Here is a 16,438-nt window from a genome sequence, read left to right as displayed (position 1 = left end):
TCAGGTTTTGGATGGTTGCACCCAAGCAAAACAGGAGTCAACTGAACTGAGCCCCGACTAGTGTAAACCTATGGACGTAAAACACATTTTGTGGACAAAATTAAATTGTGACATTTCTAACCTACTTCCTCAGGAATTGTGCCTACATTATGTGATAACTGCCTCTCTCTTTACTTTTAGACAGCCATTTTTCATCAGTTCCCCCTAGAGTATATTAAATATGTTAGAAATAAATGTTTGATTTATTTAAGTTTAGGTTATTGATTCAACCATTTCAAAGGGTCTGACTCTTGATATTACATTGGTTAAGTCCACCATAACAGTTTAGACTAAATTCAGGCTGACAATATTGGTAGGATCGTCTGATAGTTGAATGTTTATGGGGGCCTCCTGCCTCTCACCCGGCAGGTGATTTCATACTTTTGTTTTCCCTGGAGATAAGTCGCTGCCAAACTTCAGTAAGTTTGGCAGCGGCTTTCTCATATAGAACACAGGTACAGAACGCTCCGGTGTGTGGGGAGTCAATTTACTATTGTTCTGTATTATTGACTCTAAACTAACTATAAAAATTACCATAGGCATATAAATTCACTTAAAGGGAACTTGTCAGAAGGAATTTCTACCTAAAACTAAAGTTATGGCTGTAAAGACTGTCTCACCCTTAGTTAATTGATATCTTTGGTGTAAAAATACATCCAGCCATTGCTATTAAATCCGGCATTGAAGTTATATGCAAATGAGCTTCAGAAGCACTCAAAGCACCTGAGACTAATTTACATATAACGTTAATCCCGAATTTCTCAGTAATGGCTGGGCAGATTTCTACACTAAAGGTATCGAATAACTCAAACTGAGCGTCTTTACTGCCATATCTTTAGTTTTAGGTAGAAATTAGAAATTTCTCCTGGCAGGTTTCCATTAAGGTCACATGCACACATTCGGTATTTGGTGAGTTTTTTTTACCTCAGTATTTGTAAGCCAAAACCAGGAGTGTGTGATAAATCCAGAAGTGGTGACGAGTTTCTATTATACTTTTCCTCTGATTGTTCCACTCCTGGTTTTGGCTTACAAATACTGATGTAAAAAACTCACCAAATACTGAACGTGTGCACATGGCCTAATATTCATTTTCCTACCACTATAGGGGGTGGACTGACCTATGGATCTGTCTGAGGTGGGAAGAACATGTAAAAGATGATGTGCACTATGCTTTATTATATGTGTATGGTTAACAGCTGGAAATGAGTACAGGACGATGTAGTGCCAGGTTTAGGCCACAAGATAGAGACAGAGAGTAGTGAGAAAAGGACTCAACAGCAGGCCTTAGGCTAGAGAAACTGTATAGTCATGGTGGGCGAAGTTACAGGACTGGGAAGGGGAATTCCAGAAGGAGGAGATATAAGGAGGGAGAGTCCCAGGGGTAGGGCAGACACCCAGGAGGAAGAGAGAAGTGAGAAGAGCTCAGGAGAGGACGGAGAAAGGAGAAGCTCAGGAAGGACAGAGGAGAAACAGAGACGGTTACTCGGAGAGGGGGGTGGCCCTGAGAAGACAGCCACAGGAGAGGACGGCAGTGACTAACGGAAGGTTTGGGTACCGGACAGCTGGACACCGAAGAGTGAGTAGGTGTACAGCGGACAGACGTAGCCAGGGGGAAGCGCTGTGGCCGTGGGCCTTACGGCAGCCACAGTGAAGGAACCCGGAGGGGCTTTGCCAATAGTAACAACAGGAAGTGACGCATACCCGGGCCTAGGGGCAGAAGCTGTCGTGCATGCCATGGATGTCAGGAGGACACCCAATAAAGTTTGGACCTGATTGAATGGATTCCTGTGTCTGTCTCCACTCTATCTCGCAGCCGAAAAGGACCACCCCCCAGTTGGCACACACGTACTACAAGTGGCGTAGACGGCAGGATCATCACCGCCTAATACACCAACGCCAGCGGTGAGACCGCGCCGAAGATTTAAAGGACCTGAGCTGAACAGGTTGAAGATTTACCTGAATGGATTACAATTTGGACCATGATTGGGATTGCCGGATTTAATTAGAAGAACTCTGAACAAAAGACTCTGCGCCCCTGCAGAAATTACTGTGGCACTTAAGCGCCTGAAAGAACCGGAGGAGTATGGTGCCACATTGGACTACTAGGGGCAGCTATGCTGAGCCCGCCCCTGGGGGGAGTGGTGTACATCTTGTGACAGCCGCCCCTTTCCCACTGAACGCTGGAAAATTGGTGGAGGGGCCAGCCCATGCCCCACCCAAGAACGGGAGTGATACCACTTATCAGGCTGGGTGCAGCTGCTTGGCGCCATTGAGCCTCGGAAGCACGGACACGATGAGACGTTGCAGCTTCTGTGGCCTTGGACGGGTGGAGTGTCAATGGTGGCGGGAGGTCGAGGCCCGCCGCATCACTTATGCCTGGGAATCACAGCCAGCGTGAAGATCCTTGGACCAAGCTGGGGTCGCTGACACCAGGACCTGCGGAGCGGAGGGAAGAGGCGTGCCCGCCCGCAGCACCGTCCGTGCTGAAGCGGCCATTGGAGAAACCACCGCTGACGTGTTCTGCGGAACCTTCGGACCTGGAGGCCGGTCCTGCTGGATGGCGGGGTGAAGAGCAGCAGTGGACACCAATCGACGGGACCGGAAGCAGTGGAGGACCGGAGGGATCCTTCCCGCAGATGACGGCTGATGACATCGCGCCAGTCCAGCGTGAGAAGGCCGGCGGCATCGTGGAAACTCCAGACGCTCGGATGCCCAAGTCCCTGGAGAAGCAGCGGAGCAGCCGGAAGGAGGCCGTGGTGCCGGGGAAGGTGAGCGATTCCCCGCCCTGGCTGGCTGCACCGCAAGCAGCCCCCGTCTCCCCGCCCCATCTGGACGCTAGGCCCAAAGTCCCTGAAATTGATCCCCAGCCTACCCGCCGGGTCTCGCCCTGTCCTACTTTACCAGCCCAAGGGGGTGCAAGGCCTAAGGCCCGCGCACCTGAGTCTCAGCCTCCCCGCCCAGCCTGCGCTCACTCACTGACATCGGTGCCCGACAAATCCGCAGCCTATGCTGGGCTGGCTGATGTCCGCGCCCACGACCCCTGCCTCTTCGCCCGGCTTCTCCCCGTTCTGCGTCACTGGCGCAGAGCGGGTCTGCGGCCTACACAGGGCCATCGGTCTGGATTGCTGATATCATCACCCAGAAAAAGATCAAGGAGCAGGAGGTCTGGGTGGCCCTCCATGAGTAGGGGGAAACCATCATGTCTGTTCCCCGAAGCCACGGGCGGCTCGTATGTACCAACATTGAGTGGGGCTACGGATTCATTAAGGAGGCAGAGACTGGCCACGAAGTCTACCTTAACACAGCCTTTATCAAACATGGGAGGGCGCTGCAGATGGGGGACTGGGTGTCCTTCTATAAGGAGTACTGCCTCCGTGACTACTATGCGGTAGCTGTGAGTGTGTACCCCGAAGAGTACGGAACCCCATGAAGGGGAGGTGGACTCCTGGGTCACGGGCACTAAGGACACTCGTGGCCCAGGGACTGCCAAACATCTCGGCCCCACGGCTGTGGGGTGCCCCTCTGCAGGCGGAAACCATCGGCCGTCAGGAGATGGCCCAGAGCACCGTTGATGTTCACGGACTACCGAGACTGCTGCGCACCGTTGCGCAGCTTAGGGGACTGTTCTGCGTCTCCTTGGGGGTAAGAAACCCCATTCCTGACGAAGAAGGGATGTGTTGGGGGGTACTGCTCACAAAGGAAGGGGGCGCTCTTGTAGTTACAAATGTTTTTGTAATAGTAGATAATGTCTGTATAAAGATTTGGGGGGTTATTATTATACCAAAGGATATTAGTAAATATGCTGAATAGTTAAGAGGGAAAAATTTAATTAATAGTGGTTGAAATAAATATTTAAAAGTAGAGGTAATGAGCGTATGTAACAAAAATAATGTAAATGTCAGAGGAGTTGGTAAAATTGTTATATTGAAAAATGTTCAAGAAGGAGGTCCAAAATGTGAAGAAGTGGAAAAAAATGCTTTCCATGACGAATCCTAAAAATGAAGGGTGTAAGAAAGGTTGTGATTTGGAACAGACAGTGGTCCACAGGTCAGGTCTGAGGTGGAAAATACCCGTAGCGGAAGAACAGGGAGGGCAGTGACCCGGTAGTTCGGAGCCGCGGTCATCCCACCACTAGAGTGGAGCACAGTCCTGGAAAGTGAGAATAGTGGGGGAGAACACCCGTTGAGGAGTCCGGGTGATCCCTCCCCAATGAATGAAAATTGCACCGGCGGGTAGCCGTCAGCTACTCGGAGTTTAACTACTCCCGGCTCTGCCCAGCACCCTGTGTTGAGCTGCTTGGGCAAACCGGCCACGCGGGCAAAAGAAAGTGGGAAAGGAAAACGAAGGATACGGGATTGTCGAGGATGACAATGGTTAAAGGAAGGGGATATGTAGGGGGTGGACTGACCTATGGACCTGTCTGAGGTGGGAAGGACATGTAAAAGATGATGTGCACTATGCTTTATGATATGTGTATGGTTAACAGCTGGAAATTAGTACAGGACGACGTATTACCGGATTTTGGCCACAAGATTGAGACAGAGAGTAGTGAGAAAAGGACTCAACAGCAGGCCTTAGGCTAGAGAAACTGTATAGTCATGGTGGGTGGAGTTACAGGACTGGGAAGGGGATTTCCAGAAGGAGGTGATGTAAGGAGGGAGAGTCCCAGGGGTAGGGCAGACACCCAGGAGGAAGAGAGAAGTGAGAAGAGCTCAGGAGAGGACGGAGAAAGGAGAAGCTCAGGAAGGACAGAGGAGAAGCAGAGATGGTTACTCGGAGAGGGGGGTGGCCCTGAGAAGACAGCCGCAGGACTGACTAACGGAAGGCTTGGGTACCGGACAGCTGGACACCGAAGCGTGAGTAGGTGTGCAGCGGACAGACTTAGCCAGGGGGAAGCGCTGTGGCCGTTGGCGTTATGGCAGCCACAGTGAAGGAACCCAGAGGGGCTTTGCCAATAGTAACAACAGGAAGTGACGGGTACCCGGGCCTAGGGGCAGAAGCTGTCGTGCATGCCGTGGATGTCAGGAGGACACACCCAATAAAGTTTGGACCTGATTGAATGGATTCCTATGTCTGTCTCCAGTCTGTCTCGCAGACAGTCCGTAATGCATGTTCAAAGCACACGTACTACACCACCTCTGCTGGAAGTTTGTTCCAAGCATCCACAACTATTCAAGTAAAATGATATTTTCAACGTTGCTTTTAGTACTTCCTCCCAACGCGTTCAGAGTGTGCCCCCAAGGAGACAGTCAAAGAGTTTTCATAAGTTTATGTCCCTATAATTGCCAGGAAGAGCCCCCTCAAAAATTTCTGATCCCACTAATCCCATAACTACCACCAGCAGTACTGTGTATTGTGTACGAGCTGTTACTCATTCAAAGATGCGTGGCTGAACTGGAGAAAGTGGTGAATGTCTTGCCGCTCCATTTCAGAGAACCAGTCAGTTATAATCTGTATTCCCCATCCAAAATACCTCACCTTAGGGCAGTGTTCCCCAATTCCAGTCCTCAAGAGCCACCAACAGATCATATTTTCAGGATTTCCCTTAAAATCACACAGGTGAGATCTGCTCACCTGCACAGGCAATAATTTCACCACCTGGGCGATTCTAAAGAAATCCTTAAAACCTGACCTCTTGGTGGCTCTTGAGGACTGGAGTTGGGGAACACTGCCTTAGGGCAACTGCTATTTATTATATCACCAATCCAAATTCTATTTAAAAAAAATACGGGCACCAGCGTTCTCTTACCCTACAAAGTCATCTGTGCCTTTTTTATGGTCAATAAATATAATTTATACTCACTCGCCGAGATACTACTCACCACATGATGTGCAGGTTAAAATATCTCTTTCACCAACCACTAGGGGGAGCAGGAGCAGAACATGCAGGAACATTTTGATATGAGCTATGAAACAGTTTTTGGGGTGTTACTATATAGCATAATATAATAATAATATAAAAATATACAGTATATATTTATGTTAACCCCTTAAAGGGTTATTCCGGTCTTAAAAAGTCATGGCTTATGAATATGATAGGTGAGGGTCCATCCTCTCTGCTGCCAACCCCAGCGCTGTTTTTGGTTTTTTTTTTGCACAAAGGGGCTACCAACCATCCATGTGCATTTTACTGCATGACCTACCCACTTATCATCAGAAAATGACTTATTTCTGTCTTAAAAAATTGCTCCGTTTTCTTTTTTTGTCATATCACGGTCTATAATTTCTTTAAGTAAAACAAAATTAGAAATCTTGCAATTTTCACTTTTTTAGATTCATACATCCTGTCATCACATGAAAGAATTGCAGCACAGGTGAGGAGAAAACAAAGAACTTAATTTCTCCATCTTCTCCATTGTCTGAGGCTGCGGATGTCGGACTGCGCTTGGATGACATCCAAGTGCAGTTTGATGTTTCACCCGCACCCATAGGCTTGTATTTGCGGAGCCACTAGCAGCATGCTGTGATTGTTTTCTCATGCCAAATTAGCTTGTTAAAAAAAAAATCACTGATCTATAACATTTATCCAAGTGCTATCCAATAAAACACATAGCACTCGTCAAAGTTATATGCTTGTGTGAGCAAGTCCTCAAAATGGGACTCAGACGGGATTCAGAGTTAGGGTTCGCTCACCTGAGCGCAAATCATCGGACTGCACTTGGATGTCATCTGAGTGCATACAGACAATGGAGAAATTAAGTTCTCTGTCTTCTCCGCACTTGTGATGCCATTTTCTCATGTGAAAGAATGGGATCACATTCAGATGACACTTGGCTGAAACTCGGATCAGAGTATGAGCTGAGTGTCAATAGCATAATCGGCCCGATTCTCTGACAGAGAGAGACGTAGCTTGTGTGACCCCGGCCTCAGACTGTCTCTGGATGGGGCCATAGACTGTAATTTTACGAATGGAGATCAAATGAACTCCATTTGTGCTGGGTCTGTTTGTTCAGATGGGCAGAGAAATGAAAATCCTTGTGATGTTCTTTAGGCAACGGCAGGACACTCATGGTAGTGCTCACCTTTTCTTCTCTGGAAAATCATTCTTCTAGAGGTCCCAAACACTCTGAAGGAGGCTTCAGCAGAGAAAATAACTTTGCATTAAAGCACCACTCCAGTGCTTTTTTATTGCAGTGCTGGAGTGGTGCTTCTCATCTAAGTTCCCTACCCCATGTCTTATAACTATCCGCCGCCGTCTTCACCTTCTTTCAGCGCTGCTCTGGTCGCTCTTCAGCAGGTTTTGACCTTCCAGGAAACACTGGAGTGAGCCGGAGGTCACTTCTCAATGTACGTCTATGAGACCCTCACTGTGGCTCTTATAGACTTACACTGGGAGCTTGTGACTGTTACCTCTGACTTGAAGTTGCGGACTGCGGTCACAAAAATGGTGCTGTGGGACCAGAGCAGCACCAATTAAAAGTAAAGAAGGCAGTGGGTAAGTATAAGACTAGGGGCAGGGATCTTAGAATTGTAGCACCACTCCAGTGCCGTAATAAAAAAAAGTGATTGAACTGCCGAGGGGGTAAATTTACAGTGGGGGAAATAAGTATTTGATCTGTTGCTGGTTTTGTTTGTCCACTGAAAAACACAAGAACAGACTATAATTTTAAGGGTAGGTTAATTTTAATATTGAGAGATAGACTATCAAAAATAAAATACAGAAAATCACATTGTATACATTATATAAATTTAATTGCATTTTGCAGTGAGAAATAAGTATTTGATCCTCTACCAATCATTAAGAGTTCTGGCTCCTACAGACCAGTTATACGCTCCTAATCAATTCGTTACCTACATTAAAGACAGCTGTCTTACATGATCACCTTTATAAAAGATTCCTGTCCACAGACTCAATTAATCAGTCAGACTCTAACCTCTACAACATGGGCAAGACCAAAGAGCTTTATAAGGATGTCAGGGACAAGAACATAGACCTGCACAAAGCTGGAATGGGCTACAAAACCGTATGTAATACGCTGGGTGAGAAGGCGACAACTGTTGGTGCAATAGTAAGAAAATGGAAGAAATACAAAATGACTGTCAGTCGATATTCATCTGGGGCACCATGCAAAATCTCACCTCGTGGGTATCCTTGATCATGAGGAAGGTGAGATAGCAACCTAAAACTACATGGGGGGAACTTGTTAATGATCTCAAGGTAGCTGGGACCCCAGTCACCAAGAAAACCATTGGTAACACATTACGCCATAAAGGTTTAAAATCCTGCAGTGCCCGCAATGTCCCCCTGCTCAAGAAGGCACATGTGCAGACCAAGTTTGCCAATGAATGCCTGGATGATTCTGTGAGTGATTGGGAGAAGGTGCTGTGGTCAGATGAGACAAAAATTGAGCCCTTTGGCATTAACTCAACTCACCGTGTTTGGAGGAAGAGAAATGCTGTAAATGACCCAAAAAACACCGTCCCCACTGTCAAGCATGGAGGTGGAAACATTATGTTTTAGGGGTGTTTCTCTGCTAAGGGCACAAGACTACTTCACCGCATCAATGGGAGAATGGATGGAGCCATGTACCATAAAATCCTGTGTTGTGGCTGGGTCTTCCAGCAAGACAATGACCCAAAACATACAGCCAAGGCAACAAAGGAGTGGCTCAAAAAGAAGCACATTAAGGTCATGGAGTGGCCTAGCCACTCTCCAGACCTTAATCCCATAGAAAACTTATGGAGGGAGTTGAAGCTCCGAGTTGCCAAGCAACAGCTTCAAAATCTTAATGATTTAGAGATGATCAGCAAAGAGGAGTGGAGCAAAATTCCTCCTGACATGTGCACAAACCTCATCATCAACTACAAAAACCGTCTGACTGCTGTGCTTGCCAACAAGGGTTTTGCCACCAGTTATTAAGTCTTGTTTGCCAGAGGGACCAAATACTTATTTCTCACTGCAAAATGCAAATTAATTTATACAATGTGATTTTCTGTATTTTATTTTTGATATTCTATCTCTCAATGTTAAAATTAACCTACCCTTAAATTATAGACTGTTCATGTCTTTGTCAGTGGGCAAACTTACAAAATCAGCAAGGGATCAAATACTTATTTCCCCAACTGTAATGTCTCTGATGAAACCCCCTTCACAGTGTTTAGGAGATCTGGAAGAATGATTTTCCAGAGATGAGACGGTGAGAGCTACCATTGCAAAGGTTGCAATCGCACTAAAGCCCTAGAACCTACGGGCACCCAAAAAGTGATAGTTGGTGTCCATATTGGTTACGGCAGATATAACATTTAGAATATCCACGTTACAAAAGTTTTACGCACTTCTTAAAGTGATGGCATATTGGTAGCAATGCAGGTAGAGAGCTAGGGTCTTGGGGCCACCACTATCAAATGAATGGCCGTGCTGCAATCGTCTGCATTTACTTGGTTGGAGTTGTCACTATGCAGGGTGCAGCACTACACGCTCTCCATTCCCTTTTTTGTTATGATGACCATTGCAGAGTGTCTTGTTGGAGACCCCTGCCACCGAGCACCTGGGACACATGTCCGAATCCCTTCCATATGATCCCTCAACGACACCGGGTGATCCAAAAATCCTCCCTCTTCATGGCTATGACTTACCTTGTGGCGTGAAGTCGTGTTATATGGAGTAGGGACTGGTGAGCGGCCAGGGTCCACTGTTCTGTCAGCAGCCGAGAGGTAAGACTAGCAGCTTCCTACAATGTCCCAATTTACTACCGTCACCACACAAGGCGACTCCCCTCCGCTCGGCTGTCAGTCAATGTTTAATTGAATGGTCTTAATTCCGTGTGTGTCTCGTCTAATGACCTGCAGGGTAGGAAAAGTGTCACCTTCTGCTTGGTGCCCTCCATCTCGCTCTATTAAACAGGAGTGCCAAGTCAGAGAAGATGGTGATTCAGGTTCATGTCTCACCTGGAAATACTTAATTGGAGCATACCTGTCCAGGAATTAGTTTTATAGGATCTGTATGCTGTGTACTGTAGGGCACTCAGCTCCATGCAGCATATGACTGTGAACACTCACCTGTATCTCCTTACTTCCTCACATCACAAGTAAATAGTTTGATACCTACCAGCATGTGCTGAAATACTCCGTGCTGCTAGGGGCTGGGGGAACCTGCTTCTTATACTCTCTCGGTATATCCTCCAACATACTCTCATTTCTCTCCTCAGCATTTTATGTTTCCTGTCTTTACTAAAACAAGTGTACAGGTCACTGCCTCCTCCAAAATCAGTATCCTCTTCTCCTGCTGCTGGCAACAGCTATTATATTATTGGTTATACGTTGACTATATGACAATACTGCAGATGATAATATCAGGTGATTGGGTAATCAAGAAGTAGTAGTATATACATATACAGTGCCTTGAAAAAGTATTCATACTCTATGAACTTTTCCACATTTTTTCATGTTGCACTGATAAATTTAAATGTATTTTATGTGCTATACAAACAGAAAGTAACAAGTATTTGTGAAGTGTAAAAAATGTATAAATCTGAAAATAGTGAGATGCATTTGTAGTCAGCCCCCTGTAGTTTGATACCACTACATAAAATCCTGAATGACCAAATAAAAGTCTCATAATTAGTAAATTGAACCCTCCTGTGTGTAATGTATTCTCAGTATAGCTAAAGCTGTCCTGTGAAGGCCTCAGAGATTTGTCTGAGAACATTAGGAATCAAACAGCATCATGAAAACCAAGGAACACACCAGACAGGTCAGGGATAAAGTTGTGGAGAAGAATAAAGCAGGATTAGGTTATAAAAAAAAATATCTCAAGCTCTGAAATCTCATGGTTCATTGTTCAAGCAATAATTCAAAAATGGAAGGAGTATGGCACAACTGCAAACCTACAAAGACATGGCCATCCACCTAACCTGACATCCCAAAGAAGGAGAGCACTAATTAGAGAAGGAGCCCAGGGGCTTATGGTCACCTGGAGGATCTGTAGAGATCCACAGCTCAGGAAGGAGAAACTGTTCACAGGACAACTATTAGTTGTGTACTCCTCAAATCTGACCTTTATGGAAGAGTGGCAAGAAGAAAAAAATTTATTGAAAGCAAACCATAAGAAGTCCTGTTTGCAAAAAGCCATGTAGGGGACACAGCTTGCATGTGGAAGAAGATTTTCTAGTCAGATGAGATCAATGTAGAACTTTTTGGGCTAAATGCATGTGTGTCAGAAAGCTGACACTGCATATCACCCTGAAAACACCATTCACACTGTCAATCTTGGTGGTGGCAGCATCATGCTGATTTTTTTCTTCAGCAGGGACAGGGAATTGCTGGAAAGATGGATGAAGCTAAATACAGGGCAATTCTGGAGGAAAACCTAGTAGAGACTGCAAAAGACTGGGGAATAGAATCATCTTCCAGCAGGGCAACAACCCTAAACATAATAACAGACCTACAATGGATGGTTTAAATCAAAGCATATTCATGTGTGTGAATGGCCCAGTCACAGTCCAGACCTAAATCCCATTGAGAATCTGTGGTAAGACTTGAAATTTGCTGTTCACAGACGCCTCCATCCAATCTCACTGAGCGGGAGTGAGTGTGCAAAGAAGAATGGGCAAAAGTTTCAGCCTCTAGATGAGCAAAGCTGCCAGAGTCTGACCCCAAAAGAGTTACAGCAGTAATTGCTGGGAAAAAGTGGTCCTACAACGTACAGACTCAGGGGGGCTGAATACAAGTGCATGTCACAATTTTCAGATTTATATTTTTAAAATGTTTAGAAAACCATGAATCACTTCCTTTACGTTTCACAAATACTTGTTACTTTGTGTTGGTATATAACATAAAATCATAATAAAATTCATTTAAGTTTGTGGGTGCTATGTGAAAAAGTGTGGAAAAATTCACGGGGTATGAATACTTTTTCAAGACACTATATATATTTACCTATTCTTTTTCCTGTTCCAGGAGGGTGATATGATGTATTTCTGTAATACCTGCAATCAGCCCCTGTGCGTGAAGTGCAGAGATGAGACCCATAAAGCTAAAATGTTCTCCTGCCACGAGATTGTGCCTCTAAGTAAACGAGCAAAGGATATTCACAAGAAATGTGGTAAGTGATGTCATACCTAACATCATGGCTATGGAAGTGTCTGTAACGATACAGGGGTGCTGGGGAGTACGATGAAAGACTAAATGTCTCAGACGCAGACTATGACTATGGGTGATCCTGTCCTTCTGGGAGGTGAGAACCAGACTCCTCTCCAGAATAGATGAGTTCTGAGCAAACAAGGTCATGGTCTATTGGTTCAAATTCATGAAACGGGTGGGCAGGGGGAGCTGGGGGTGGGAGGTAGAGAGGGTAAACCTGACAGAAGGATAAGGAGCCATTTTTATCTTTGTTTTATATCATTGGTTGTAAGATGCGGAAGAGGAGGCTAGAAGAAAAGGACTACCCATTGCATACTGGACAGCCATCATTGGTCACAGTCAACATATTTCCTGGTGGAGCTTCCAACATTGCATTAGTCAGTCTTCTTGTTGCATTAGTCAGTCTTCTTCTATTGAGTAGAAGAAGCCATTCATCACTGATATTTTATGAGTATAGTTTCCTAATTATTTCTAACTATCCAAATATTCTTACAGCCTTACACGAGGAACCCTACATTATGTTCTCTACAGAGAAGAAGTCTATGCTTTGTATCAACTGTTTTCGTGACATGCAAGTGTAAGATACTATCTATCTATCTATTAATCTGTCTATCATCTATCTATCTATCTATTCAATATCTATCTATCATCTATCTATCAAATTTCGTGACATGCAAGTGTAATAGACAATTTTATACTATTGAAGATATCTATCTAAATTCCAATTAAATTAAAAGAACCTTTATTAATTGGACTAAAAACATGGAAAGAAATTGAGGGATAGAGACAAATCTTTTATTTATCTTTATGGGCTTAAGTATTGGGTAACTATGGCGTTCCCGAGGGTTCAGTTGCCACAGAGGTACTGCACCTCCTCCTGAGGTGTGGTACCCCACCATCCAGGTAAGGTGGAGACACCTGACCACACTCCAACACCTGCATCCCACACAACATAGTAGTGTAGCAAAGCACCTTTGGTGACTCCCTGCTTGGAACACGAAGAGTGCTGGAAGGTGGGTGGAGCTTAGTCTGCACAAGAGAACGGGAGATTATTAGGACTAGGTCAGTCTGTGAGAGAAGATCCCCGGAGTGGGATGGATTGAAGGAAGTGCTGCAACAGACCTCAGTGACCTGGGTCTGCTGGCACAGGAAAGAGATATTCAGAAAGCCTAATTCTCCATAAGAAAGATAGTTTTGTACGGAACGTAAGGAGAAGAGAACTAAGGACTAGGATTAGAGCAGAGCCCTTCCTCAAGTTCTAAGCGCATGGCCGGGGTCCGGTCCCCGAGGTTGTATGGATACTAATGGTCCTGCAGCAGACACCGGAGGAATAGAAGTTGTCACCACTTTATTCCCACACAAGACTTGGGGGCACAACAGCAACGAGAGTGAGCCAGGACTTGGTAGCAAGGAGTCCCCGAAGCAGGCTACAGCTGTCTGCCGTACAAGTAGAGTTCAAAGGAACATCTGAAAGGAGGAACTTGGGTTTAACACACAACCACAAGTACTTCATTACAAGCGCTAGAAAGAAGACGTTCAGAAAAGGCACATGTTGGCGGAGTGTTGGAACGGAGTACTTCATCTTGCCTGGAGGTTGGCTGAGCCCCTGACCTGGAGGACACAGCACAGAGGCGGGCACCTGTATGCACAACAGACTGTGAGTAAAGCTTTGGAACTACATGCCCTGGTGTCCTCCGCTTATTCCTGCGCCAACCCACTCAGCACTGCTACATCTCTGTGCTTAACACTGCACCATTACGCTCTCCTCACTACCTCTCCATCTACACTGCCCTGGGACTACAGCCCTACCTGTGGAGGGCCACAACAACATTGCTGCACCACACCATCTGTCCCAGAGGATCTGTCTGCAGCGTCGGCTTAACATCTTCATTGCCGAACACCACAGGTGGCGTCACGAATCATTCACTTATAAACTTTAATAATAATAATAATAATAATCTTTATTTATATAGCGCCAACATATTCCGCAGCGCTTTACAGTTTAACAGTTTCAAAACACAAGTCATAAGTAACAACGCTAACAATACAATAATTAAAGCAAAATAAGACGAAATAAGACGACCCTGCTCGTGAGAGCGTACAATCTACAATGAGGTGAGGGAGATACAGAGTACAGGTGTGTATTTACAATGGTGTATTTACAATGAAGGTCCAGCCATCTTGCAGGAGTGAAGGATGGATGGAGATAGTGAATGGGCTACGCACGCACACTTACACAGAGAATGACTTTGATTAGTGAATGTGATAGGCCGCTCTGAACAGGTGTGTTTTGAGGGAGCGCCTAAAACTATGCAAATTGTGGATAGTCCTGATTTCTTGGGATAGAGCATTCCAGAGGATAGGAGCAGCACGGGAGAAGTCTTGGAGTCGGGAGTGGGAGGTACGGATTAGTGCAGAGGTTAGTCGAAAGTCGTTTGCAGAGCGCAGCGATCGGCTAGGCCGATAGACAGAAATGAGAGAAGAGATGTAAGGGGGTGCCGCACTGTGGAGAGCTTTGTGGGTGAGAACAAGTACTTTGAATTGGATCCTATAATGAATGGGCAGCCAATGTAAGGACTGGCGAAGAGCGGACGCGTCCGAGTACCGATTACCCAGATGGACGATCCTGGCTGCTGCATTGAGTATGGACTGGAGAGGGGATAGTCGAGTGATGGGGAGGCCAATTAATAGAGCGTTGCAGTAATCCAGGCGAGAGTGGATCAATGCAACAGTGAGGGTTTTTGTTGTTTCCATAGTGAGAAAAGGGTGGATTCTAGAGATGTTCTTTAGGTGTAAGCGGCAAGAGCGGGCAAGGGATTGTATATGGGATGTAAAGGAGAGATTGGTGTCAAACATAACACCCAGACAGCGCACCTGCTGCCGGGGTGTTATTGTGGTACCACCCACGGAGAGGGAAATGTCAGATTTAGGGAGGTTAGTAGACGGCGGGAGCAGAAGAAGTTCAGCTTTGGAGAGGTTGAGTTTCAGATAGAGAGTGGACATGATATTGGAGACTGCGGACAGACAGTCACTGGCGTTCTGTAGTACAGCGGGGGTAACTTTAATCATCATCCACACGCTCAACATCATCCTCCCTTTTACAATGGACGCCCAGGGCCACGGACCAGGTCACAGCTACCGTGACATCTCCCATTGAAACCCAAGGGCCCGGTACCGAGTACCCGATCCATAACACATCTTAATCACTGATCTCAGTTTTTTCATCCCATTGCCCAGTTTTTTTCATCCTAAACATCCAGCCTCTTACCTCCACGGTGTATAACATCCGACACCTCGCCACCCAGAGAAAAAATATCTGGAGCCTTGCCCCCAATTTAAAACATACTGCCTCTCTCTATGCCGTCTGCCTTTACTAACATGACAGAATGATTGGTGGTGCAGAGCTCACTGATACCGGTGCGGCCTGTAATAGGAGCCACTGGTGTAACAAGTCAGGTCACGAGATTTCTTCCTTCTAAATATTCTGAGGGCTTCATGGCTGAAGAGCTGCACAAATGTCTTACATCACCAAGCACATGTGTTGAATGGAGTGGTGTAAAGCCGCCACCACTGGACTGTGGAGCAGAGGAAACTGTCCTGTGCAGTGGCAGATCACACTTCTCTGACATCTGGTGGATGAGTTGGGTTACTTATCAGGGGTCGGCCTTGGCCCCTTAGTTCCAGTCCTTAATTATACAAGACATTTTGGACAATTGTAGCTTCCGTCTTTGTGGAAACAGTTTGGGGAGGACCCTTTTCTGTCCCCATGACTGTGCCCACAAGGTCTATACCGACATGGAGGGGGGAGTTTGTTATGGAAGAATATGACCGTCTGCACAGAGATTGGGCCTCAACCCAATCCAACCATTTAGGATAAACTAAAACAGAGATTTTGATCCCAGCCTCTCACTAACATCAGGGTCTGACCTTACAAATGTTCTTCTGGATGAACGAGCAAAAATTCCCACATACACCTCCAAAATCTTGTAGAAATCATTCCCAGAAGAGCGTGATCAAATACAGCTGTAGAGGAGCGAACTTCATATTAATGTCTATGGATGTAGACTGGTAGGTCAGGAAAACTCATGTAAATGTAATGCAGAGGAGGCACAATACTTGTCTACCAAATTTTTTTTTGTTTTCAAAAACAACATATTTCATAGTGTACTTATGGGTTTTCTACAGGGAAAGTCGAGCTCACTGCATTGACATTGAAACAGCTTACCTACAAGGATGTGAGAAGCTGGACCAAGCTGTTACGGTAGGTGGAAGATATACAGTCTCTTCTCATTGGTTCTCTGTATGCAAAAAAATTAGA

General features: G+C 45.7%; 1 protein-coding gene across 1 annotated transcript in view; it reads left to right on the top strand.

Annotated features, from left to right (window-relative positions):
* Positions 1-16,438, top strand: part of RNF207 (ring finger protein 207) — a 152,829-nt gene that overhangs the window by 82,125 nt on the left and 54,266 nt on the right. The window contains exons 3-5 of the mRNA XM_073561684.1: positions 11,938-12,082; positions 12,616-12,697; positions 16,306-16,381. Coding sequence (XP_073417785.1) covers positions 11,938-12,082; positions 12,616-12,697; positions 16,306-16,381 — 303 coding nt within the window. The remainder of the gene's footprint in view (positions 1-11,937; positions 12,083-12,615; positions 12,698-16,305; positions 16,382-16,438) is intronic.

The sequence above is a fragment of the Dendrobates tinctorius genome, unplaced genomic scaffold (assembly GCF_039654945.1).
Source record: "Dendrobates tinctorius isolate UK_male_01 unplaced genomic scaffold, ASM3965494v1 ptg000326l, whole genome shotgun sequence".
In the NCBI taxonomy this organism is placed as follows: Eukaryota; Metazoa; Chordata; class Amphibia; order Anura; family Dendrobatidae; genus Dendrobates; species Dendrobates tinctorius.
This window is presented reverse-complemented; position numbering and strand designations above follow the sequence as displayed.